We start from the raw sequence: 25801 nt of genomic DNA, 5'->3' as shown, positions 1-25801 counted from the left end.
CGCCGCCCGCTCCGCGTCCCGGGGAGGCGGCGGGGCAGGGGAGGGAGGAGGAGGCAGCAGCGAAGATGGCGGCGGCGGTGGGGAGAGCTGGCTCCTTCGGCTCCTCTTCTTCTTCCGGGCTCGGCTCGGCTGCCAGCTTTTCCTCTGCTTCCTCCGCCGCTTCTACGGCCACGGCCAACAACAACAACGCGGAGCTGCGGGCGGGCGATGAGGACGATGGGCAGAACCTCTGGTGAGTGCCCGCCCCGCCCCGCGGACCCGGGCGCGCTGGCCGCCGCCCTCGGGGCGCCTCGGTGCCCTGCGGGGGGCGAGGGGAAGGGGCTGGAATATCCCCCCGCCCCCGGTGGCTCTCAGTGCCTCCCAGTCACTGAGTTGGGGGGGGCACCTCCCCTTGGCAGTGGCAGCTCCTGCCCTGCCCCCCGCCCCTCATGCCGTAGCCCCCCCCCATCCCCAGGAGATGGGCGAGGGTGGGGACCGGGAGGAAGCGGGAGACCCTTCCTAAGCGCTGTCGCCTTTCCGTGCCAGGTCCTGCATCCTCAGCGAGGTGTCCACGCGCTCCCGCTCCAAGCTGCCTTCGGGGAAGAACGTCCTCCTGCTGGGTGAGGAAAGCATCCTGATCCCTGTGCCTTCCCCTCCGCACACTGACTGAGCAAAGCATCCCGATCCTGCCCCCATCCCCGCCGCACACAGGCTGGCTCCTGAGCCCTCTCCTGAGTGCCTGGGGCTTCCCTTGTTCAGCGCCCCGAGGGGAGGGGGGAGTGATGGGTGGCAAGGCGCTACCTTAGCCCTCCTGCTTCCTCCCTTGCATGGGCTTTGCTTCATTTTGGTGATTGTCCACAGATGCTTTAGATACGCCCCTCATCGTAGGTACCTCGCCATAATACCCTACTGTCCTTCCCCCACCGTGGCTCCATAGGCGGGGATGGCTGGGATGGGGAGCTGTTATTGTCTCTGCTCGGGGGGCGTGCGGCTCCCGGGGCCGGCGGTGCCGCTTGCCGGCGCTTGCGGTGTGTCATGCGGACACAAAAACGCTTCCGTGGCCCGAGCGGCATCAATGACGGTGCTGCCTGCGGGCCCGAGGGCGGGGAGGGCCGGGCGGGCTCTGCCCTGCCCACTCGCACCCAGCGCTGCCGCCCCGGCATCTCCACCCAGGGCCTTAGTCCAGCCGGGCCTCGGCAAGGTGACAGGTACGGAAGGGGACTTTGATAGGGCGGTAATGAGACACCCAGCTGCAATTCATGAAGGAAAATGATACGTCAAAATTAAGAGCTTCGTGGAGGAGAGAGAGGAATGGATGCTCTCAAGTGTATGTGTATGAATAATTATTAGTACTATTATTAGTGTGGTGTGATTTTTTGTTATTTTGCTTTGTTTTGCTTTTCCTGAAAGACTATTAAATACTATTACCAGTAGACAATATAATGAGTCCAGCTGTATGGATTTATAACTAGCTGCTTTTTCTGTTCGTTTTGCCAACCTCCCTGTCCTCAGAAAGAACTGTGTTAATATTTGAAAACAGGGTTAAAACTCAGTAAAGATCTTCTTGCAGACTGTACACACTATGATTCTGCATAGTCTTGTGGCTTATACTCTCTTGAGGTTCTTCGAGTTAGGCTTTTATTTTCCCCTCTGTAATCCTAAAGCAATCACTGTGATCCTTTTCTTCCTGTTTTGATAAGCTGAGTGGTTACTTAAAACTGAGAAGGAGAAAGAGAACACTGTGCAAGGATGATAGCATGGTCTTCTGAAGCTCTTACAAGACTTACTACCCTTTAATTTGTTGCTTTGTATGTTATGTAATTAAGTAGGATATTGAGATTGGAAGTTGCAGTGATATTAAACAAAGGAAATATTTCATAACAATTGATAGCATTTTATGTGACACTTTGAACCTAAATTGGATGATTGTCCTTGCTGAAGTTGGAAGATTCTTCTTCAAGCTGTGATCCTTGTCAAGAAGATTACACTGTTTGTTTTTCCCCTCTGTTCGTAGTCAGGTAATCCTTAGTGCTCAGTAACTGGAGGCTTCTTCCTTCAGAGCTAGAAAGGATAGCATAGATTGTTTCCAAATGCTCATTTAGTTTGTGCTGTACAACCTGTTGTATAGAAATGTATTTCTTATCATTTATGTAGAGCTCATAGAAAGGCTTAATGTAATTAGTACCTTTTTTCCTTTATTTGATTGATGCATGTTTTTGGAAAATGTACAGATTTATAAAAGAAATTCTAATTCTTGCTTAGGAATTGTGTTTTCATGGAAGGCCTTGATCCAAGAGGGGTTTTAAACCCCCCAAATGTGGCACGTATTTAGGAAAAAGAATACTAGATCTGAGGACTGGCCAGAGTCCAAAACCATGGGCATGTTTTTCATGAGAATACCTGATCTTTGTTGTTCACTTGCAAGTCATGATGCTTCTCCTGAAGCACACCACATCACAGGAAAAGGAGAGGTCTTATGTATTCTGTATTGGACAGATTCAGTATGTGAAATTCTGTCTATTTGGATTCTTGAACTGTGTTTACAGTTTCTCTGTTATCAAACTCTCTATGTTCAAGCTTTGTTCCTTTAGATAGTTTTGTACTAACTTTTGTTACTAATACAGAGCACTTCCTGGCATGATTATTTTCAGTTTCTTTATACTTCCAGTACTTTTGAGGAAAAGGTGTAAAGCTGACCAGCATCTTGATGGTTTTCAGTCAATTTGTGGCAGGCAAATATTTACTTTATAAACAGTCATATTGGTCAAAACTTGCCAGATGAAATATTATTTATAGTAACAAATGAGTGCTTATTTTAAATATAAATTGCATTAAAAAAATCCCTTAAACCTCCAACATCTCATGGCCCCACCCTGAAAAACCAGCTGGTAAACCCCACCATGTAGTTTCTTTTGTTTGCTAGGACAGGTTTTCTAATTTGCCTACAGCATTTTTATTTTTCAAACAGTGCATGAAGTTGTATGCCTAGTTGTTCTGGGAACCTGTCTGTGTCTGGCATGCTAATTCTGCTATTTCAGTATTTATTTTTAGCTGTGTTAACATCTCAGTTTTAAGAACCTGGAAAGCAGTTGGAGTTATCTAACTAAAAGAGACTGGAATGCCAAATGTTAATCTCTAGATACGGCACATAGTTTTGTGAAGCGAAGGTTAACAAATAATGCTGGTAATTATTTGCTCAAAATCAGCCCAAAATTAGTTGACTTACAGTTTTACTTCTCCAAAGTTGTTCCACTTGCAGACATTTTTTTCAATAACTATTATTCTTTAAAGCTTAAACTCTGATTGGCACCAGATGTGGCATGAAAGTTTCTCATCTTTCTGTGGTATGAACAAATAATAAAAGTGCAAGCTTTTCTAAACTTTACTGTAACTCCTTTATGCTCTGATTCCTAGGTAGTTTTGTCATAGTGGCCATAGCTACCTTGTTTAGCAAACTGTACCAGCAGAAAATGTAAAATGTCCATGCTTTCTTAAGGAAATTGAGTGCTCTCATTGATATTTCTAGCTACATTTGTAGATAGCTGAAGCAGTGTTACTGTTGCTCTTGCTTAATTTTTTTTTCTCTTTTTTCTTCTTCTCATGGACTGTCTTTTGCTCACTTGTGTAATAAAGGTAGTTGTTCACAGGAGATGCTTTTTGTGATGGGAAAACTGATGCTTATAGCTGGGAGCTCTCCTGTTCATTCCCTTTCTGATATATCAGCGAGTGGGGTAGAGGGGAGCAGCTGACATCTCACCATTGCAGACTGAATGGAGTCCACAGTGCTGTAGAATGTGTGGAGGCCTGATTCAGAGACCTGAACTAATAATGTGTCCAATGAACTGCTGCATGCATTCAAGCAGCAATGTTCAAAGTCATTCCAGGATGCACAGCACACAGGCTTCCAGCTGGCAAGTGAATTCGATGGTTGTTTTCGATCTGGCTTTGTGTTTCGTGCATTCCTCTGTCTCTGAAGCACAGTATATTCTCTGCCTGAAGTTTTAACAATGTCAAGCCATCCAGTGACACTCGTGTGCCTGACTGTGTGTCTGTATTGCACAATCTCTAGTGGACTTGGGTTTTTATGCATTTGATGATAAAAGCTTTGAGTTTAATGGGCAGGGAGAGTTCAGCTGCCTCATGTCCACATTTTCTCTTTACCCCAGACATCTCACTTCCCAGGGCTAGGGCTGTTTGTTTGAACCGTGGAGCTCTGCTCCTGTCCAGTGGCTGTAAGGATGCTTGGAAAGAAGCCAAATCCACAGCTGATTTTCAGGTACACTTTTCTGTGTGTACATGGACCATTTTCTGAAATAACAGCCATTCCCTACATATCTTCAAGAGCAGGTTTAGCTTGTTGCTTTCTTCTAGTGGACCTGTGGAATATGAAGAACTCAAAAATTAAGTTTTAATACAGCAAATTTTGGTGAGGGTATAAAATCTGCTTACTTAAATTTGTACTCAATACTATAAAAATTAGTTTCTCTTTTATTTTTCCTTTTCAAAAAGCTGACAGCTTCATTGTTGTCATTTAATCATTGAAACTGATAAAATACTGCTTGTTCATAATGTCCATATTATTAATTTCAAGTACTTTTCTTCAAATATATTTCAAATATTCCCTAGTGCTTCAGAAGTTAACTCAGAGGGTTTCTTTTTGTCCTCTTCTTGCAACTAATTCACCTTCTGCAGGCAATGAAAGCCTTGCAAATGTAGTCAAATTGTGTTTAGGTCAGCAGAGTTATGCTTCTAAAGTGTCAATTGTTTTGAAGGGGCAATGACCTAGATAAAATTCTAATTGCTTGTTTTGTAGCTACATTTTTTTAGAATTAAGTAGTACTTCTTTGTTATGCCCTTCCTGCTATAATACCCTTTCAAAAATCCAGAATTACAAGGATGTTGTGTAGTAGAAGTAACTTAGAACAGCATGGAAAGTTCTGAAATTCTTGAATTGCATTTATTTTAGTTTGTCTCCTTGCTGTCAGAGGTGCTGCTGGGTACTGATCTATCTCAGAAATAGCTCCAAAGGTGAAGAACAGTGAAAGGAACTGTGCTTCTGTGTTCTCCAGGCAGGTTAATAGCAGGAGTACCAATAAAGGTGTCCCGTGGATAGTAACATGGGATTATTCTATTTTGGTAGTGAACCTGGATAAAATAACTAGACACTTCCTACTATGTTAAAGGAGAAGGACTGAGTTAGGAATGGGTGCTGTTCATAGTCACTGCAGAATTCTTGGCAATATTTGCCTTTCTCTGGCTGTGGGTCTCTCCAAGCACAGGTAGCACCATTACTGCTGTACCTGTTTCCACAGTCAGCCCATGTATTCTTGTGGTGCAGGACATGGCTAAAGACTTGCTGGAAGAGTTGTCTGCAATCTGCTTTCTGTCATGTTGAAAGGCTGAAGTGCAATTAAGGAGCTCCTCAGAAAAGTTATTTAATTTTTCAGTGTCACAGATATACCAAGTGAATAGTATGTGAGGGGAAAGACTTATCTGGCAGAGTAAAATAAACTTGGAGAAGGAGACAATTTTTATTCAATGAGCAAATGAAAGTTTAGTGAGAAGTTATTAGTAAACTTGTTATGGCCTACTTATTGTGAGCTTCCATGTTGGTTTGAGAGATTGTATGCTCTCCTCAGCATCATGAATTTTGTTCTTTAATTCTCTGAAAGCAAACTAAATTTGGCTTACTCTGATTATTTTGGTCTTGTTCTGTAAAAGACTCTCTTCAATTAGTACAAAATGTGTAAACAAGCTTCTTTCACTAATATGCAGCTGTAGAAAAGGCAGTTATTAGCTTGTGACAAGTATTTTATCTTGAAAATAGCTATGGTGCACATGTGTTTGGTTCTAGTAGGAAGAAGATCATTCTGTCTCTACACCACTGTGTTGGGATTCGGGCATTCCACATGGTATGGAACAGAGATTGCTCTGGGATTCTGGGAAGGCATCTTAGCCCCATTCAGTAACTCATGTTCAGACTTGATGGCTTTATTCTATCATACTTAAGCAAGATAGATTTTTTCCAATTAATAAAAATACTCAATATTTTATGCTAAAGATATTGAATGTTCTGAATTTTTCTACCCAGAAGCTGTCTTTTGCATTGTAAAAAGTATAAAGCTGATTCACAAAAGCATGCTTGGGGATGTGGGGCGTGCAGATGTTAATTGGGACCATTACTTCTGGTTTTGTTTGGTGTTGTTTGAACATGATTTTTTTAGAGATGAGTTGTAGAATTCCCATATCAAGCTGAATTTTAATTGATGGATTTAAAATGCAAACACAAAACTTCCTTCAAGGAACCACTAGGATTATAGACTACAAACAAGTAAGGTATCAAGGGTTTTTCAAAGAGCTGTTAAAAAAAAATCACAGTCCTGGACTGAAGAGGGGCATGCTACCAATACTGATGACACAAAAGAAGTCTTCACTTCTTGCTTCTTTGCCTTGACATATTTTAAACACAATGGACACTTTACAATGGAGAAAAAATTTAAACAGACAGTCAAAGCTCATGTCTGTCCTGCAGATAACACATTGTTCTTCCATGTACAGATTTCTTTAAGAAATGTCTAGTTGTAGGACCAGTGACATTCTACTTATCTTTTCATTTGCTAAACTGCAAGAAGTGTGGAAGTACCATGAGTAGTAAATATTATGAATTTGAAAATGTTAATTGAAAGTTTGAGGAAGTTCTGTAATGGAGAGCCTAAGTCCTCTCTAATGTAATAGCTTATGGCTGAACAGTTGGCGTAGCAGGGCCTAGATAAATGCTGTTTGCCTGCACTTACAGAAGGAGACTCACTCACCTCTTTGCCCACCCTTCCTGTCTGGGGGCACCATTCTGCTAAATTCTGTATTGTGGCAGAACATTTAGTGATACTTGTTTTTCTGCTCAGCAAAGATGTTTTTTTGCCTGGAGTAGTGAGAAGGGAGGAGGCTGGGAAGGATTTCTATTGTTACAGTTTCCTATATGTTTGGGGGCAGCAGCAGGAAGGATGTTTTCAAAATCTGTTTTGTGAACGGAGTAGCACCTTGGACAGAGGAGCTTTCACAACCCCAAACTGGAGCTCATCAGAGGAACGAAGTAGTGGCAGTGTGTGGATAAAAATGTGACAGCATTTGTTTAGTTGAGTATAAGACTTTCCATTTTGTTAACAAGACAGTGAAGTACTGTGTGTAAGCAGATTGGTTTGGCTTTGTTTCAACTGCTTCCTAGCCTGACTTCTGTGCAAAATTAAATCTGTTGTTTTCCTTTTACTTGTATTCAGCTTTGCATAGAACCGCTTGCTAGAAACATCACTTCTGTTTCCTCACTGTTGTATTAATATGTGAGTGCAGTTTGGTATAATGGAGAAATCTTGTTCTTTAGTATTTACTCTGCAAAAGGAGGTATTTTTTTTGTTATTTGCAAAAGAAGGATGCAAAATCTACCTGATTTTTATTCTACTTTGAAATGCTATATCAGAAATGCTGTGTCAGAAATGTTTTGCTCTGTGAGCTTATATATGGAAGTCAGTTGTTAATTTAATTATCCATCCCACTGTTAAAAATAAAGAAGCTACAGGATTTTCCAAAATTCTGAAATGAAGTGGAGGATGATGGTCATTATTCTTGAAGGTGCATAAAGCTCTATTTTCTCTATTGCTCCAGTAGCAATTGAAAAAAAATTGTTTCATAATATTTATAGGCAGTGGTGTTTGCAACTAGCGAATATGAAATTTTCCTTTTGTCTGATACTGAGCAGCATTACTTTTTCATATACTGTAGAGGTATCACAAAAAAAATAAGGTAAATATGTTAAATGTGTTAAGATTTGTAATTTGGAAGGCCATATGTGAGTATATATGTATTGTGGTTGACATTTTTTCTGAACATACATACTTTTGTATATGTCCCAGGCAGCAGTTAATGGTAGCTGTATTGATATGTTGTGCATTATCAATCAAACCTACAACAGCTAATAGACTTTAATTTCCTCACATGTATTACCCTTTCCTCTGAGAGAAGATTCTGTAAATAGTAAAGGCATTACAATAAAATGTTTGAGTTTTGAGAAGTCTTAAAAGTTGGCACTTAGAATTAATTTGATCTCAAGATTTCTAAAAACTACCTAGGAGTTTTAGATAAACACTGGTTTAAGATTTTCTGGTTTTTATTGTTGCTGAAGAGTAGTTACAAAGCAAAAATCTGCTGCTGCTCTTTCCCACCATAACTGAGTATATTCAAAGTGTGTTGACTTTTCAAGTGTTTTCTATTGAAGACTAGGCTGGGAAAAAATAATAACAAGGATACAAATACATTTGCAGTTGTTATGATTTCAAAAGGTATATGCAACATACTGCACATAGAAAGCAGAAGTAGATGAAACCTCAGATCTAACATGTTGGGTTTCACTAATGTGGTGTTGGACTAGCTGACCTTTGGAGGTCCCTTACACCCCAAAGTATTCTTATGAATCTGTTCATAAAACATGAAACAGTTCATCTGTTATGAACTGTTCTCTTGGCCCAGACAGTTCTCTTTGCCTCACCTTTATGATCAATTGTTTGGGCAAAAAGGAGGAAGTCCTTGTGTCATAAGTGATGATCCTGTTTTTACTTCCTCCCAGCTTTTTAAATAATACTGACTCTAATTTGGCTTAAATGTGTCAAGAACTCTGGACCTCCTATGAGGTATGGCACATTTGACTAGGCAGCTATTTTGTACCTTTGCAAGTGGGTCATCCTGTTTGTAAACTAGTTGGTTTATGTATTACTAACTTCAGACTTCACTGATGCATCATTGCAGCTTTCCCTCATGAAAGATGAGTGCCGCTCTCTTCGTGCAGTAACTTGTACAGCACTGTTATGTGTGTCAGTGATCCACCTGCCTGGTCTTGATGTTTTGAAATGTGTGAGTATTTGCTAAGGACAAGAGAATAGACAGGCTTCCTCATGAAACAGATTAAATTCAAGTTGTTCTTGGAAGGAACTGATGGAAGGCTGAAATAACTGCTGTGTGTGCATATGTGTCCAGAGGTACTAATTTTACATCAAATCAATTTGTCTTGTGCTGTAAGACTGGTAAAATTTCTTTCAGTGTAGAAGGAAAAATAAAATTCCAGTTCTTACTTTGCCATAAGGTATTAATTTAACAGTATTGAACTCCAATTTATTTTAGTCATTTGGAAATACGGGTTTGGAGAGGAAATTACATAACACAGAGCCATGACAAGTAAGAAGCTCGTGGGAAGTATATTTCAAGTTTGCCTATATTGCTTAGCTTGAGCACTTTGTACCAATAGTTTTCTAGATATTAGCATCTGTATAAGTATGGTTTAGTTCAGACTGGTTGAATGTATCTTTTATCAGGGGCAGAATCTTTTACAACTGCAGGAGTTTCTTAGACATCTTGCAGCTACTTTAAGAACTGGTGTATACACAGAGGAGATAATAAAGCTTCCCAAATTCAAGCAAGTTGAAATCTTCATTGTCACCCGTGTGAATCAAACTCTAGTATGCAAAAGAACTTAGCTGGAAGCCATCTGTTCTGAGAAACTCAGAAAGCTCTTAAGTGCAACCCCTCATTAAAAGGAATAACAAATTTTGATTTGTCTTACCTATTGAGCCTGCTGCTGGCACGCATTAATTGAAGCTAACAATTCAGAAAGGTAAAATAGCTCAATGAATCATACAGACATTGTTGGCAAAGTTAAAGCAGCTTCATAACTTGTCAGAGCAGCAGTGAATAAAGTCTTCTCAGTTATTCATACATGACAATTTCAAGAAGCTTGGATAAGTACAGAGGTGAGGGCAGAGGAAGAATTGTAATTCATCTATGGTGATGAAGCTTGAACTCTCCTATTTTTCATCAGAATTATTTAAAAGATATTTTTGCAAGAGGAAAAGCTTGATGTATGACTAGAAAGTAATACTGCTTTTCAATGGTTATTTAAAACTAGCTGTAATTGTTTGCTCAGGTACATCTTGATTTAATACAGGAACTCACAAATGAACCCTTAAATTGTGGAAAAGTTAAAGGGATACAACTTCATTTTTCATTTAACTTGTCTATACTTAACTAGACTTCAAACTTCAGTTCTGATCTTATTTCTCTCTCTCTCTTTCTCAAAATATATTTCATTTAAAATATGTTCATTCCATTGAGGGACATCTATAAGAGCATGGTCAGTTCTCTTTAAAGGGAAAATGTCATTATGTTTAGCAGTGAAAGTTACTGCCCTTGAATTTTTGTCTTTGTTATGTGATTAGTAGCATGTGTTTAGACTCTCCCTCTATAGGAGAGACTTGGGAAAAAATGTTCTGTTTGACACAAAATAATAACGTGCTTCTTGGGAACTTGGGATTAACCTTAATTTTATAAGCTGTGAGTTTCAAGAATTCTGTAATGTCTGTTACATATTCATCATTCTGCAAATAAGAGAAAACACCAAACTGGCAAACCCCTACTTTGTGTCCAAATTCAGCTTGATTACTCTTTTGAACTGGAAAAAATGCACATGAAGTTTTCCAACTCTGAGAGCTGTGACTACAAATGAAGTTTTTCAAGAAGGGTCTCTGGCAGTAGTTGTGGTGTTTACATTGTGCATATGCTGTAAGGTTCAGTGGTTATCCAGGCTCCCTTTGGAGGGGAGAGGAGTGAATGGATCTGGATTGCAAGCTTATCTCTATGCTATACAAACACACACACATGTACTGTAAGGCAGTGGGCTTCCGATTTGTCACTTCTTTTTAAGGTGTCTTGAGATCTGTAACAGAGAAAATATTCAAAGAAACCAGTTCATAAAAGCTGAGGTAACAGATTTGCTTTATTCAGTGTGCTGTTTGAAATGAGAGAGTTCTGAACTGTTAAGAGGAGTTTACTCTGAATTAAACTCTACTTTAGAAAAACTTTATTACTAATTTGGTTGTAGCTGAAAGACTGAAATTGTTTGAGGTGCTTAACTGCTCCTTAACATATCCTTTTAAAGATGGGTATAAGAGCCTATTTCAGGTTGCACAATTGGTGGTATAAATGCATTTATCAATAAGTAGAAATATTATTTGAAGCTGAAACATGCACTTAGAACAGATGGATGGTTTGGGCAAAACCTGCTGTGTTTCAAAACTCTAATGAGCTCAGCCACCCTGTTAGGATATGGTTTTCTTCTTGCCCCAGGTGGTTTTTAATATGTAACTGTGATTAAAGACTGAGTGGTATCTTACTTCTGTCTCTCCAGGTGAAGATGGAGCAGGTAAAACTAGCTTAATAGGAAAAATTCAAGGAATAGAGGAGTACAAAAAAGGAAGAGGAATGGAGTATTTGTATTTAAACGTGCATGATGAAGACCGAGATGGTGAGTCTGTATTTGTAACAATATCTTAAACCAGTTTGAAAGCAATGGTTCAGTAGTATGATATTTGAAATGACAGTGGGATGTTTTTTTGTCTTTATAGAATGCAGGAATCCAGCTTATGCCAGAAGTGATTTGTATCATAAGGAATTTAGTCTGTGTAATTTCTCCGGTAGATACCAGGAATGACCACTTAAGTGGTAGAGGAGGAGAGGAACCTGTCAAAAGAAAAAGCTAAAAAGAAAAGACCAGGGAAGCAGACTTAGCTGCAGCATTCTGAATAGATGTGTGTTCCTCAGGCCTAGAGGAGGAGGTGCCCAGGCTTCTATCTTCCATTTCAGTTGCTGTGGCAAGCAGTTATCCTGAACCTGCAGAGAAACCTTTGTCTTGCTGGCACACAATCTGCAAGACTACTGTCATTGGCTGATGGGTAGGAAATTGTGCACAGTGCTAAAGGAGATTTAAAAAACAAACAAGAAAACCCAAAAACTTGAGTGAAGGTATGGTTAGAAAGGAAAAAATATGTTTAAGATCCTATTTAATATCCCAGTACCTGGAGTTACAGGATGTTAGGATATACTGGAAGCTTTGGAGAAAAATGGGAACTCCCACTATAAAAAAATAAAAAAATCCCAAACATGTAGAAGGAGAACTAGAAGAAGTTGGCCCTTTTTTTTTTTTTTTGAAATCACCTGCTTTACTGACATTCATGTCTGGGTATTGGTCTCAAAGATGGCTTGGAACCAGATTTAAGAAGGTTGGGAGTTTGCTTTAAATGTCTTCCTCAGAACTTCTGTAACAGGTAATAAAAATTTACCTGAAAGGAAATGTAATTAATGAAGCCAACTAATTTTGAATCAACATCTCTTCTTTTACTGTACGAGTGTGAATTTGTAGTATTGTGGTATTTTTAGGGGGAAAAACAGTAGGATGGTCTATTTGTATGGTGATTGTCCTTTTGCAAATTGGAAGAGTAAACTGTCTGTTAAGTCAAACTCAGTCATTAAAATCTTACCGTTCTTCAGATTTTTTGAGTGGCTGAGGTATATTCTATACTCTTAAGAGTTAGCCAAGCATGTCAGATGGAGTTTTGAAGGGGAGATGGCAATCCTTGAGAGCTGAGCAGGCCAACAGCTGCAGGAAGATGACTGAATTCACCCACTTTTTCTTTTTGAAGTTGCATGTTGAAGAAAACATTTTTCTACTCAAAAATGGTGAACAACTATTTTGAAAATGTTGAATGCTTTCTCTGGGTCCTCCCTTTCAGATAATGTATTTAAGATCTTCAGTTCTCAGCCATTAAACATCAGAGTTTGAAAGGCAAGGAGCTTGTCTCCCCACAAGCTGCAGATTGCTGTGTCATTATGTGTGTTCAGTGGACTGATAAAACATCATCTGCTTTCTTCTTGTATTTCACATGTCCAAAGAACATTCAGTAGCCATTATGGAGTGATGTGTTTCAAGTAAATCTCATTAAATGTTTTTCCTTTTTTTTTGTAGACCAAACAAGATGTAATGTGTGGATTTTGGATGGTGACCTGTATCACAAAGGTCTTCTCAAATTTGCAATGGAGGCAAGCTCTCTAAAGGACACTCTAGTTATGTTGGTAGTAGACATGTCTAGACCTTGGACTGCACTGGATTCTTTACAAAAATGGGCAAGTGTTGTAAGAGAACATATTGACAAGTTAAAAATTCCTCCTGAAGAAATGAAAGAAATGGAGCAAAAATGTGAGTATTCTGCAAATACATGGGAATCCATTTAAATATGCTTAATGCTTTCTGCACCATTTAATCTCTCCATTGCAGTCCTTTTCATTCTTTAGAAGTGTTATTTAAAATTAGAACTTACCAAGCAAGTTTAGCTTCAGATAAGTCTCAAGTAGCTATGTGAACAATACTAGTACTTCTTTCTAACAAAATAACAATGTAGGGGGGGAAAAATTCAGAATGAACACAGCTGAAATTACAGTCTTGCTTTTTATATATTTTTCTAGGTAAGATTCACCAAGCAAAAAAATATTCTAAGCATTCAATTTTTCATTTATTTTTTTAAAGGCAGATCACTACATCAGCTTCTTAACTGTTTCTGTAGTTAGCCAGTTAGAGAATCTGGGACATGTTCTGTGCCTACCAAAAGTGTAAATTTTGAGAGGATTCATGGCAGCATGGCCATGTCTGGGCCCTTTCCACTTGAAGAGTTTTATTGTAATTATTATTGATTTTAACAGAGCTATATATTTGTTGCTCTGCCAGTGTCTTGTCTTTTTAGTTTTAAACCTGCAGAACACAAAGGTCTTGCAGGGTTTCTTAAACTGGCTGACTGAACTTACATTATAGCTCCATATTACTTTTGAGCAACCCTGGTAGTAGAATTTGAGTCTTTCCCATTCATCTCTCAGTGAATTACTACAAGGAAGAGATTTGAGAAAGCTGTGTGTTGAGATCAAATACCATGATTAAACTTTATTTTTAAGTCTGAAGTTGCACTCTGACTGGTACATTCTTAAGCAATGAGTGCTTATGCTAATTTAGAAATGCAGGTTGTAGCTGTGCTGTCATGAAGTGGAATGTAAGGTGACAGTTGTAGATACTCTGGAATGAGGTATGGGAAATATTAGTTGTTTTGTTTGTCTCTTTAAGAGAGAGATTCTTCTGAGGGAAGTATCACCCTCAAGGATTGTATCTTCCACAAGAAGTTGTTTAGGTGGGAGGAGCTGAGCTCTCTTGGATGTGTTTTTTGGTTTGGTTTTGGATGTTACTGCATGTGTATTAAACATCCCCTCAAACACTTTCAGGATAGGATTTTGCTGGAAAGTATGGATACAGTATCTATGTTATCAAAGGTGTATAGCTGTTAGTTTTGCTTCTTTACAGACTGAACAGAATAGAGAAACTACAAAATCCAGAAAATGTAAGCAATTAAATGAGTCAAGAAAAAAATGCTACTCCATTTAGTTTTGTCTGCTTTGGTTTTCTATCATCTGGTCTAATTCTTACAGATATAAGTAATCTGAATATTGGGTATAACAGAGGCCCTGGACACAATCCAGATGTGACTGGAAGCTGGTTTTTGTTTTGATCCTGTTGTGAAGTGACTTCATGCATTGCTAGGCGGGCAGGAGCTTGACTCTGCCAAAGGAGGGAGGGAACATTGCTTGCCTGGCTTTTGGCTACGGGATCCTGCTAGATTCCTGTGTCAAGCTCAGTGCTCCTGAGAACTGATTTAACTTGCTACCAGGACTGAAATCTACTGAGGGTTTGTGTGTGTCTTCATTTCTAGCAGCTTAACTCCACTCACTCAAAGACAGACCCTGTGAGGACTAGAACTGATACAGAAAGACATTTGTGGATACATAGCAGCAGTGTGTGAAGGGTTGAAATAGCTCTTCCTCTTCACTGAATTAATCTGTGTTTAATGAAATTGTGTTTCTAAGGAAGACCTGAGGTAGTATTCCACAGTTTTGGAGCTGTGATATACTAAATTAATCCTCCTTTTTACTGCCTTCCCTACTTACATAAAGATTAGTGTGATACACATTGGGAATTTTAGGGTCCCCTGGAGGATTTATGCAATTATCCCAGGACAGGATATTATTCAGGAAAGACATTGTAGAGTGGCATGTTGTGGTGAGAACTCTGGGTTTCAGATACATTCAGTTAATCAAAGAAGCTTTTTGGAGCAGACTTGAATTAGCAGCATTCCCTAAATTAGTGTTGACAGTTTGAGACGATAACCTGTGCATGTGCTTTTTGTTATTGTGAACTCCAAGATCCGCAGAAAAATGGAATAATCTTGGCCTAATATAATTTTTCCTCTTTGGGGCATTGAAATTAGTTTTACTCTGTCAATTGCACAGGTGCTTTTCTAGGAATGAACTCAGAGGGCTTCAGTCAGTTTAGTGACAGTAGCAGTGGATTAACACAGAAGTGAGGATGTTCTGCTGTTGTTCACTGGCCCTGTGCACAGTGCAGCTCAGCTGCCTTGCTGCCTGGCTTCTTGTGCTGCATCAGGATGTGCTACTTGTGGAATAGTAGGCAGTGCTTTGGTTTGGTTTGGTTTGGTAGAGCCTTGTTTCTGCTGTGTGGAACAGGACATGTGATGTGAAAAATGAAGGCATTTTATGCCTCACATGGCATCCCTGATGTAGGAATAGTAAGTGACTGTGTAATTTGAGGCTTGGGCGTGTGCAGCAGAACATGACAAGGATTTGCAACAAGAATTAGGACAGAGGAAAGTTAGAGTGTAACTTACCCTGCTTGCTACATTTTAAAGTTATATCTGACATTTTAAAGCATACCAAATGTTTAATATGCTATTTAGTAATTATAAAGCTAGTTAAAACCAGTGTTTATGTACTCTATTATTTTTTGTTTATACTACTGTTGAGTCACTGTACAGAGTGTGAAGTGTGGACAAAGGGTCTGTAAGTAAAACCTGGTATACAGTAGTAACTAAGCGGTTTGTGTGAGGCTGAATTCTGTTTTTTTCTGACAAACTGTTCCATTAACATTGCCATAAGAATGGAAGGAAACTTATGTCCTTTAGGAAGCAGATCAAACAGTAATCCTTAGTAGCAACTGCCTAGTGGTTTCATAATGATAAAAAAATATGCTTTCATGTTGTCCTTATGGACAGTTTTATCTGATCATGTTCTTCTGGCTGCTGATCCAGCAGATCTCAGACTTGCTAGTTCTCCCTTGTGCTGCACAGAGCCCGCAGCTAGCCAGGATTAGGTGCATGCTCTGTTTTTTCAACACCAAGATGCAGAAGTACAGTGCTAGAGAATCAACTGTGCTAGAGATCAATGGCAGTGGAAATCATTGTTGAAATAATAAAGCAGCTGATGTTTTAATGTAACTTTTTTTACTTTCAGTGGTAAGAGACTTCCAGGAGTATATAGAACCAGGCGAGGATTTTCCAGCTTCTCCACAGAGAAGAAATACTTCATTACAGGAAGACAAAGATGACAGTGTGATTTTACCCCTGGGTGCAGATACACTAACATGTAACTTAGGCATTCCAGTAGTAGTAGTTTGTACAAAGGTTTGTTTCATGTTTTAGGTTTTTGCATATTTTATTGAAGTAATTCTGTCAATTGTGGATTGGGGTGGGAAGCACACAGTTATTAAGTTATTCTAATACCTCACTTAAGAACTCCTTAAAAGTGTTTAATACTGAAGTCTGGTTATCTTCTGGAACCCATTATTTAATGTTATTTTGGAAGTAGCTTTTCCTTTAGTTCCATGAGTTTTTAAGGAATTGAGAAATACCTCAGACCTGGTTTTGTTCACAAAAATGAGGTAGTCAGTAAGCAACTAGACTTCCCCTTGATTTCCACAGTCCTCCATATTCTGAAAATAGTGGGTTTTCTTAATATTTTTGATATTTTTCTGAAGATAACTTTCTTTGAGAATTGTAGTTAGTGAAGCAGTGCACTTTTAACTGTTCTCAGTTCTTAGGGTGTTTATGTGATCTGTTTTGGTTTGTTAGATATGTAACCATATTAAAGAAAACAATGGTGTGGTTCTCCTGTGGCTATTTTTTTATATAGTTTTGTTGGTTTTTTCCCCCCAGCTCCTCAGTTCTCATTGGCATTAAGCATACTGCTTCTGCAGCCTCTGCTGGCCCCCAGGGAAGGCATAAACCTTTTGATGCATATGCTGTTCCCTCTCTGGAAGGCTAACCCTCTCATTTGAACACCATTTTTTTCTCACCTGCTAGTTTCCTTCTATTTTTTTCTCCACCCACCCCCACACCTTTTTTCTTTTTCTGCTTCCATATTCTTTGCTTTTGCCTGCCTTTGGAAAGAGCTAGTTAGTAACCAGATTAAATCCACTGTCTTTTAATGCCACAGTGTGTAAAAAACATTGGGTAAAAAATGGTGATATCATTTAGTGGTAAGTTTTCAACAGAGATTTTGAGTGGGGAATGCATTGGAGTGGGGAGGGAGAGTGAATGAAAAGTTCCAGTCACTTGAACTCTCAAGTTATGCTGACTCCATATACATCCAGTTATGTATTATCAAAACCAAAAAGGTTCAATTGTGCTTCTGAACTATATTAGCAGGTTTTTGTTTTCCTGTGCACTACCCCACCCCACTCCATCTCCCTTTCCCCTTGTGAACTGGATGTGTAGCAGCACTGCTATTTTAGCAGATGACTGGAAGCAGTGTATTAATTTTGTGTTTATTTTGACAGTGTGATGCCATCAGTGTTCTGGAAAAAGAGCATGACTACAGAGATGAACACTTCGACTTCATTCAGTCACATATCAGACGGTTTTGCTTACAGTGTATCCTTTTACACATCACAAAGATGATATAATTACTCATGTCAACATTTAGATTAATTATGACAAGCTTAAAAGAATATTTGTGTCTGTACCAAAGTAGGATGCAGCTCTTTTACTGTAGCTTGCAGTCTGCTTCAGCTACCCCTATGGGCAACATTGAATTAAATTTTTTGGTTTTCTTGTATTTCTTTTTTACAGAGGTACTACAGTTTCTAGTATGTCCCCTTACCATGAATTTCCTTATTGCCTCCATTTCCACATTTAGAAAATCAGTTCTCAGAACAGCACATCTCAGCTGACAAGCTCTCTAAAATAACAACAAGATAATTCATTTAACTATGTTCTTGCTCCAGATGCACATAAGGCATGTTATTAATTTTGTCCCAAATATGAAGTCTCCTCCATGTTCAGTAATTCTACAGGATGAGGTTAGGATGGAAGGAAAGAAGTGTGAATTGCTCTAGGCAAAGTCCACTGTATTGGTACAGGGACAATGCACAGAAGCTGTTGCTGTGCTATTACTGTATTTAAACTTAATTTTTTTAGAAGAAGGGTATAAAATACTGTCTAGTGTTGTTTAATCAGATAGACATGCTGAGATCTAGATTTTAGGTGCCACTAACATGCCTACATTTTGTCATCATTTGTGCTGTGGTGAAGGGAAGTTTAAATTATATTGGAGGGACAGCAGGTGATGAATAGAAAAATTAGTTCAAGAGCCAGAAATTTCAGTTGAAATGGCACTTCCTTCAAAGGGCTTCCAAGACCTAATTTTTCAAGATGGAATTATGTAGTAACTCTTGTGTGTGGCAGAAGAATATAAAATAGTAGGGATTAACCTCCATGATTGCATATGCCCTGTACAACTGGAAATTCCATTCTAAATTTCACAGAATAGGAGTCAGACTGCATTATGTAAGTTTCTTCTAGGATTTGAATTGCAGGCATGTAGAAATAAATTAGGCAATTTGGTATTTTTACAATCCCAAAGAAAAAAATCTCTCTTTTATTAATCCTGTGCATATAATGTGTTAATTTGATACCAAACTGTGCTAGAATACTAAGCACTCTCTTGGTCTCTTAGTAACTGATACATAGTAAACTCATATGCCTTCATTTCCTGTAAAAGCAGATCACTGTATATGTAAGAGTTTGTTCCCCTAATTAAAAAAACCCAGATGGGAAAAGTGGAAGGTCTTTGGCATTTTTGAAGCTGCTAGTGTTAGTGCTGCAGTGATTGCAGGGTGGGATAATGAGAACATATAAGGATGTGGCATGAGAATTTTTGTTCACTAAAAGCAGAAGACTGTTTTAAAGGCATTGTATTGAAACAATTGGTACTGGGGGGCTTTGAAAGTGAGAAGAGCCTTAATTTTACTTGAAAATCAGTTCAAGTAAAGTTCAGTTTTACTGAAAACCAGTTGAGCTGGCCTAAAAGAAATGCAGAAAAAAGATTGATTTAAATTACTTAATAGCTTATTTCAGAATGAAATGTTGGAAGTTACTTGACCTGTTTTGCTTTGGTTTTGTATTCCCTTTCAAAATTCTGCAAAGTAGCTGGCTCTTTTTTGATAGTTTAAAGGTTACTTCATTTTCTTTTACTAGCCACTAAACTGAGTTTTCTTTAACATGTTTATTCAGATGGGGCAGCACTTATTTACACTTCAGTAAAAGAAAACAAAAACATTGATTTAGTGTATAAATATATAGTCCAGAAGTTGTACGGATTTCCTTTCAATGTTCCAGCTGTTGTTGTGGAAAAAGATGCTGTATTTATGTAAGTTACCTGCACTGTTATGTGTGTGTGTTTACAAAATGTACCTGTGCAATACTTTAAAGCAGCATTTAGAGCCTTTTTTTGGCTTATGCTTTTTAAAGTTCCATGGAATTTGGTGAGGGCCAGTGGATGAAGATTACAAACACTCACTGCTCCAAAGGGAAATGTTAAGCCCAGTGATTTTTTCTGCTATGTTGAACTAGTTTCTACTTGTTGATACTGATCAATAACCAGCTTGCATAGGAGAATGGGCACTGTGACAGCTTTGCTGGCTCTCAGCTGGGTGCAGTTCAGGAGTGCATGCAAGAATAACCTGAAGTAGCAATAGAATTTTAAGCCAAATAATTATTTCTCTAGTCCTGCAGGTTGGGATAATGACAAGAAGATAGGAATATTGCATGAGAACTTCCAGACACTAAAAGCAGATGACAATTTTGAAGATATCATAACAAAACCACCAGTCAGAAAGGTACACTGAGATGACTTTGCATTTAACTGCTTTGCTATTTATTTGTCTGCAGGTTTTTTCTCTTTCATTGATGCTATGCTTCCATTTTATCAAAAGTGTCATGTACCACAGGGTGGTGTTCTTATTTTGTTCTTAAAGTTGCTCTTTAGTTAACAAAAAAGATCATTATGTGTTTTGTTCTGTATAGCTCTTCTTCAGCTTTTTTTCTTCCACTGTTACATTATTCAAGACTACAAATACACTTGTTTTGCTTTTAAGGCATATTTGGTATTGAAAAGCCTAAACATGATTTACCAGTTTCTCAGGTTGTTTTTATTTTTTTTTTAAGAACATTTAATTTTTCTCAGAGCTGTTTATCATTTCATACTTTCTGTTTCTTTTGGAGTATTTAAAATAAGAAAGCTTGAGACAGTGTAAAATAAAAAATAAACATGTGCAACCAGCTTCTGCATATATTCAGTGTATTTTCCAATGTGCTATCTAACAAAAGCCTTGACAGAACAACCTGTAAACATATGTGAGGTTGTTGAACAAAATTCCTGCAGCAGTGGAGTCCCATGCACTCGGAGGTTATTGAAGGCAAATATTTCTATAGCTTTTTTCTAACAAAGTTAAGACTTTGTGACTGATCTTATTTTCAACTGGGAATTATTTTAATGGAGAAAACTAATACTATGTCCTTTCTGAAATCTTTAGGGAAAATATCAAAGCATTTTAAATAGGTATCCAAGGAAAATATAACTGACAATATATCCTCTTGCACAGTTATAAACTTCAGGCCTGGATTATAAACTTTGATACTAATATTTGCCATGCTTGCTTGGGCAAAAATTTTGATGAGCTCATTTGGAAGGGGAGTGCTTGCAATTTGATGCATAGAACTGGGATCTGAGATGTCTGTGTCCAGTTCCTGCACCAATGTGATGCAACATAGGTGAAGAGTCATGTGTGCCATAGTTACCTATAAAGTAATACTGAAATGAGGCCTCAATAAATTACCAGAGACGGGGGCATGATGCAGAGTGTGTGCATCCATGAACATTTCTGACAGATCCTGAGACCCCTGAATGGGCCTTATAACCATTTACTTAATTCCTCCTTACTGAACAATTAAATGAACTTTTTAGTAGGTCTTTCTACAAATGTATCTACAGCTTTATGCCTAACAGGTCAAAGGAGTTAATGATAATTGTATTTCACTTCTAATTAACTTGGCCTAAATGAAATCATGAGGCAGCAGACTTAAATATGAAAAACGTGATATGCAGCAATCAGAGTATTTTAGACATTACTTCATTATTGAATGTTTTGGTCATATTCACCAGCAGATAAAAAACCCTATTTTTTTTTCTTCTTTTAGTCAAATTTATGGTCATGTTTTTGTATTGCAGTTTGTTCATGAAAAAGAAATTGTGGCAGAGGATGACCAAGTGTTTCTTATGAAGCAGCAGGTAATTTTCTATCTATAAAACAAGCAACAAGAGTTTCATTTAACAACATTCCCAATATAAATTTGGGGTTGCATTCTTAGTCACTGTAATATCTAACACTTCATGTGTATGTTTGTTCTTTTTCAGTCACAGTTGGCTAAACAACCACCTACTGCTGCAGGAAGGCCAGTGGTTAGTAACAAAAATTTTAAATATCATCACATGAAAATCATTAACTTTTATATATTTAGAGGGTTGCTTTTATCTGCACTGTCAAATATTGTTTGAACTAACTGTTTTTAACTACACAGTATTTAAAGACTCTATGAAATAGTGCTCTCAAATTATGACACTCCACAGTGAGTCACGACAACTTGTATTGACAGCAATGGCTTGAAGGTGCTGGCTTTCCTTTCTGTATGTTAGAAGGCATTTATGGCCAGAGGCATTTTCAGGTTTCTCATGGGGATAAAACTAAAATCTTCTCTTGTGCTTTAGTTACACCAAAGTTAATAGTTTTAACAATGTCCTACAAGTGTGAAAAATCTTGTACGCAATCAGCAAAATGTAATCCTATCTCGTTTCAATTGCATGAGATACTACATTTAAAATACAAAAGCTCAGGAGCTGTGAGAAATAACAAAATGCTTCATTTAATCTATTCTTACACTTCAGATTTGTTGTTCTGTTGGTTTTTTTTGTTTTGTTTTTTTTTTCTTAATAGGATGCCTCACCAAGAGTTCCTGGTGGATCTCCTAGGACACCAAATAGATCTGTAACATCGAATGTTGCCAGTGTTACACCTATCCCCACTGGGTCAAAAAAGATTGATCCCAATATGAAAGGTACCTTTTCTTGTGAGGGCACACATGCAGCTGGAGAAGCAAAATACTTGCTTTGCCTGCTTGCTTTAATGTGCTTATTTAGATTTATTAACACATTAAATAAGTATTTACTTAGAAAATCTGTGTTGGTTTTGTGTTGTGGTTGTTCTTTCCTTCTTCCCCTTGTAGCTGGAGCTACATCTGAAGGAGTCCTGGCCAACTTCTTCAATAGTCTCCTGAGCAAGAAAACTGGTTCTCCTGGTGGCCCTGGTGGTGTTGGTGGCAGTCCAGGGGGAGGTGGGACTGGAGGTGCTGGCAGCAACTTACCACCATCAGCAAAAAAGTCAGGTATGATTAATGACATTAAAGATTGACTCAATCTAAATTGAGTGATGGATTGTTCCTGTTAGTTTTGTTTATCAAAAGTATGAATACTATTATATTTAACTGAATGGTTTTATATATATATGCTTTTATATTCTCTTTGGCTTTTTGCTTTTGTTTTCACAGCACTTTAGTATTGCTTTTTTGTGGCTTTCAGAGGATCAAAGAAACAATCTTCATGTAGTTGTTTAAGCATGAATCGTGTCTGCATGAGTTCCTTGTTTTTTCCCTTTGTTTCCACCATTCCAATGAAATGGCTTATGCCATATGCCTCTTCTAGTCTTAATTAAATAGGTTTTCTAGCCTTAATTAAATAGGTTAGGACTGTATTTCAAGCTGATTCTTTTTGACAATACTGTCAGTATTAAAATAGCTTTAAATTTTCTTTCACTAGAGTTCTAGCTCTGATGTGATGAGCACTTTGAGTTTGGTGACGGCCTGTAAAAATACTTAATGTGTTTTCTTTTGACAGCTGTTTATATATGAAGCAATTAATAATTACTATTAATCTAGAAAGTTTAATAGTGACAGTGCTAAAGCTAGATGCAGGACTATACTGGCATTTCTTGCTATTCCAATTTAAAATGTTTCTGTATTATTTACGATCATGTGTCCACAGACACCTTCCTTCCTGCTTCCCCAGAGGTTAATAGTGCTGCACTTAGGGGAGAATGCTGGTCTTTCATTGGTACTTCACACTTCCCACTAACACTTTGTGTAGATTAACCCTGGTTTTTTTTTAGCCTGTGCAGAACTCAGTGGGCTAAGCAAAGTTTGAGTGCTTCCTAATGTGCTGTAGGCAAAGCCAGCAGTGCCAGTTTGAACAGCATATGGAGATTGTTCAAACAAATGCAGCTGACGCAATATGAGGCACAGAGAGCACCCACTGAAAAATCCTGTGGGGAGTGGCTGGCAGCAGGTTTGGATGATGCCAAGCAAACAGAGGCAGCACTCCAGAAAAGTGTTCTGTCTGGGGTTGTGGCAGAAACTTTAAGGACAAAATTTAATTATTAAGGAGCAAAACAGTTCTCAGATATTTCCTGCTATGCAACAAATGAAGGGTTAGGGTTATAGCCAGTTTAGCATCAGAAAGGACTGTGTTTTCAAGGAATTACCATAAATACAAACAAACATGGTTTAAATGTGGCCTCTTCACCTTCCTCAATGTTTGCTGTCTGTATTTAGTGATATTTGTGTCACTTACTCTTCAAATCTGAAAACTGTCTGTTAAGACAGCAGTTTGGGATTTGAGAATTACCTTTTCCTCAGCAGCAATTTTGGGAAATTTCTTCTACTTAGTAGTTGGAATGTTAGCTGTTTTGATTCTAATACAGTATTCTTTTGTTAAATGATTTGAAGAGCAGCAAAGTACATCTGGCCAAAATTATCTTTATGGATAGTTCATGTTAATTTGCATCTTCAGAAAGGATGCTGGAATGCTGCTACAACTGCACATGTGTCAGAACATTCTTTTACTGATGCTGTGCACTCTTGTCAGTGTTGGAGTCCTAATCCTGCACTGCCTTTTCCCATGCTGGCTCCTCCATTCGTGCTATAGAACATAGTGGGCTAGAAGCCTAGACTAAAGAGTAGGAACTAAAAAGGTGGGGGGGAATGGTGTGTTTTGAGCTTAAATTAGGTTAGAGTGTGGCTGCACAAATGTTTGTTCCAGTTCAAGTTAGGGAGGAGATAAGTGGGTGAGGAGAGAAAGGGATTTGCCATCTGCAGGTCTGTGTGCATGCATGAGCAGTGGTGTCAGGTTTATGCTGATCAAGTACACAGAACTGGCTTTGCTGGGCTTGGTGAAACCACTGATTTTTACTATTTCAAATTCAAATTATACAGAAAATTGTGTAGAAGCAGTCATAACTGCTAGTCTTAACAGTATTTATTATTTTATACTTTAACTCTTCAGAAATATGAAAGGATGTGACTTTCTCTCTACTGTTTCCTTTCTGTTTCTTTTGGGTTTTGGCCTTATGCCTTAGTTGTGCACCTAAAGCATGCAGTAACAATTACTGGGGTTTGTCTGATTTGAGAATTGAAGATACCATAGGCTTTTCATAAACATGACTGAATGATACACATTTATTTTGTAGGTCAGAAGCCAGTTTTAACAGATGTTCAGGCAGAATTGGACAGAATTTCACGAAAACCTGAAATGGTCTCTCCTACATCATCTACATCTCCCACAGAAGGTGAAGCATCTTGAAGACACCAAATAAAACCAATTGTTCAGTTTTCTGGGATAATTCAAACTTGCCTCTGCCTCTTCCTTCAGTGACTGGAACTAAAGAACTGAAATATCTTTCAGAACACAAACCATGTCTGTCTTTCTTTTATATGTGTTGCCCAACTTTACAAAAGGGAGCTGTACAGATGGAAAACAGTTATCACATTGTGTAGAAGCACTGCTCATAGTGCAAAACCAGTACATTAATTTTTTTTCTGGGTTTTGTTGAAAAGTCAGTGTAATTCTGTAAAATTGCAAGTATGTCCACTTAAGTGATAGGGGTTGCTTAGAGCAAGAAAACTGATACACACCACGGGCACTTAATTTATATTGATTTCCCAGTCTGTTAGGTAAGTTTAATACTATCTTAAATAGATTTAACCTCTACATGAGAGAACGACTGCTCGTTTTTCAAAGAGAAAAATAATTGCACAAATCTATAATAGCAACAAACTCCAGTTATACTTCAACACTTAATTGGGAATATGGTTAAAAAAAATCTGTTTCATCTCCACTGAAATTTACACTGCATTCAAAAACCCATGCAAAAATTCATTCCGGGTATAAGACTAAATTAGTGGCCAGGTTTGGTTTTTTTTCTTTTGTTTATTACTCTTTGATTAATTGCAGACACTGAATAAAAGATGTATAAAGAAAAAGCAGAGGTTAAATGTACAGAATATCAGTATCGAGATTTGTCTATATATATATGGCTCAGCCTTAATGTCCCCCACTATGTTTCCCACACTACTTACGGTTTAAAATTGGTCATCAAAACTGTAATCAGTTAATAAAGTATTCTCTGCATTCAAATTTAAATAACTTTCATTGGAGCCATGGTGTTCTTGTTCGTTTACAGTTACATCTAAGGATGTGGTGCAAAACATCTTCAAACATGCTTTTATATTTTCATCTCTCAGTTAATAACATCAGTGGCAGATATTTAAACTTCCTTAAAACATTGTTTCTGGAAGGAAGGGGATAAATCTGCAGTGTTTGTTCCTAGGAGTGAAACTAGCTTATCTGACTTGGGTGGTTTGTGCTGCAGTGTTTTCAGAGCACACATTAGACT

The 25801-nt window shown here is 38.3% G+C and overlaps 1 protein-coding gene across 1 annotated transcript; it reads left to right on the top strand.

Annotated features, from left to right (window-relative positions):
- Positions 1-29: 29 nt before the first annotated feature.
- On the top strand, positions 30-25542 carry DYNC1LI1 (dynein cytoplasmic 1 light intermediate chain 1). The gene is made up of 13 exons (XM_058029640.1): positions 30-232; positions 526-599; positions 11204-11320; positions 12818-13048; positions 16195-16364; positions 17519-17612; positions 19254-19389; positions 19747-19858; positions 21250-21309; positions 21436-21480; positions 22013-22133; positions 22302-22460; positions 24596-25542. Exons 1-13 carry the CDS (start codon positions 66-68, stop codon positions 24706-24708), a joined length of 1599 nt encoding a protein of 532 aa, XP_057885623.1. The 5' UTR covers positions 30-65; the 3' UTR covers positions 24709-25542.
- The last annotated feature ends 259 nt before the right edge of the window (positions 25543-25801 follow it).

The sequence above is a fragment of the Melospiza georgiana genome, chromosome 1 (genome assembly GCF_028018845.1).
Source record: "Melospiza georgiana isolate bMelGeo1 chromosome 1, bMelGeo1.pri, whole genome shotgun sequence".
Taxonomy (NCBI): Eukaryota; Metazoa; Chordata; class Aves; order Passeriformes; family Passerellidae; genus Melospiza; species Melospiza georgiana.
This window is presented reverse-complemented; position numbering and strand designations above follow the sequence as displayed.

Excerpts from the sequence above, each read along its gene's own strand:
- DYNC1LI1 (XM_058029640.1), top strand. The coding sequence starts at position 66 with ATGGCGGCGGCGGTGGGGAGAGCTGGCTCCTTCGGCTCCTCTTCTTCT. Across the intron at positions 19,859-21,249 it reads CAAAACCACCAGTCAGAAAG|TTTGTTCATGAAAAAGAAAT; the intron begins GTACACTGAGAT and ends TTTGTATTGCAG. Across the intron at positions 22,134-22,301 it reads GATTGATCCCAATATGAAAG|CTGGAGCTACATCTGAAGGA; the intron begins GTACCTTTTCTT and ends TTCCCCTTGTAG.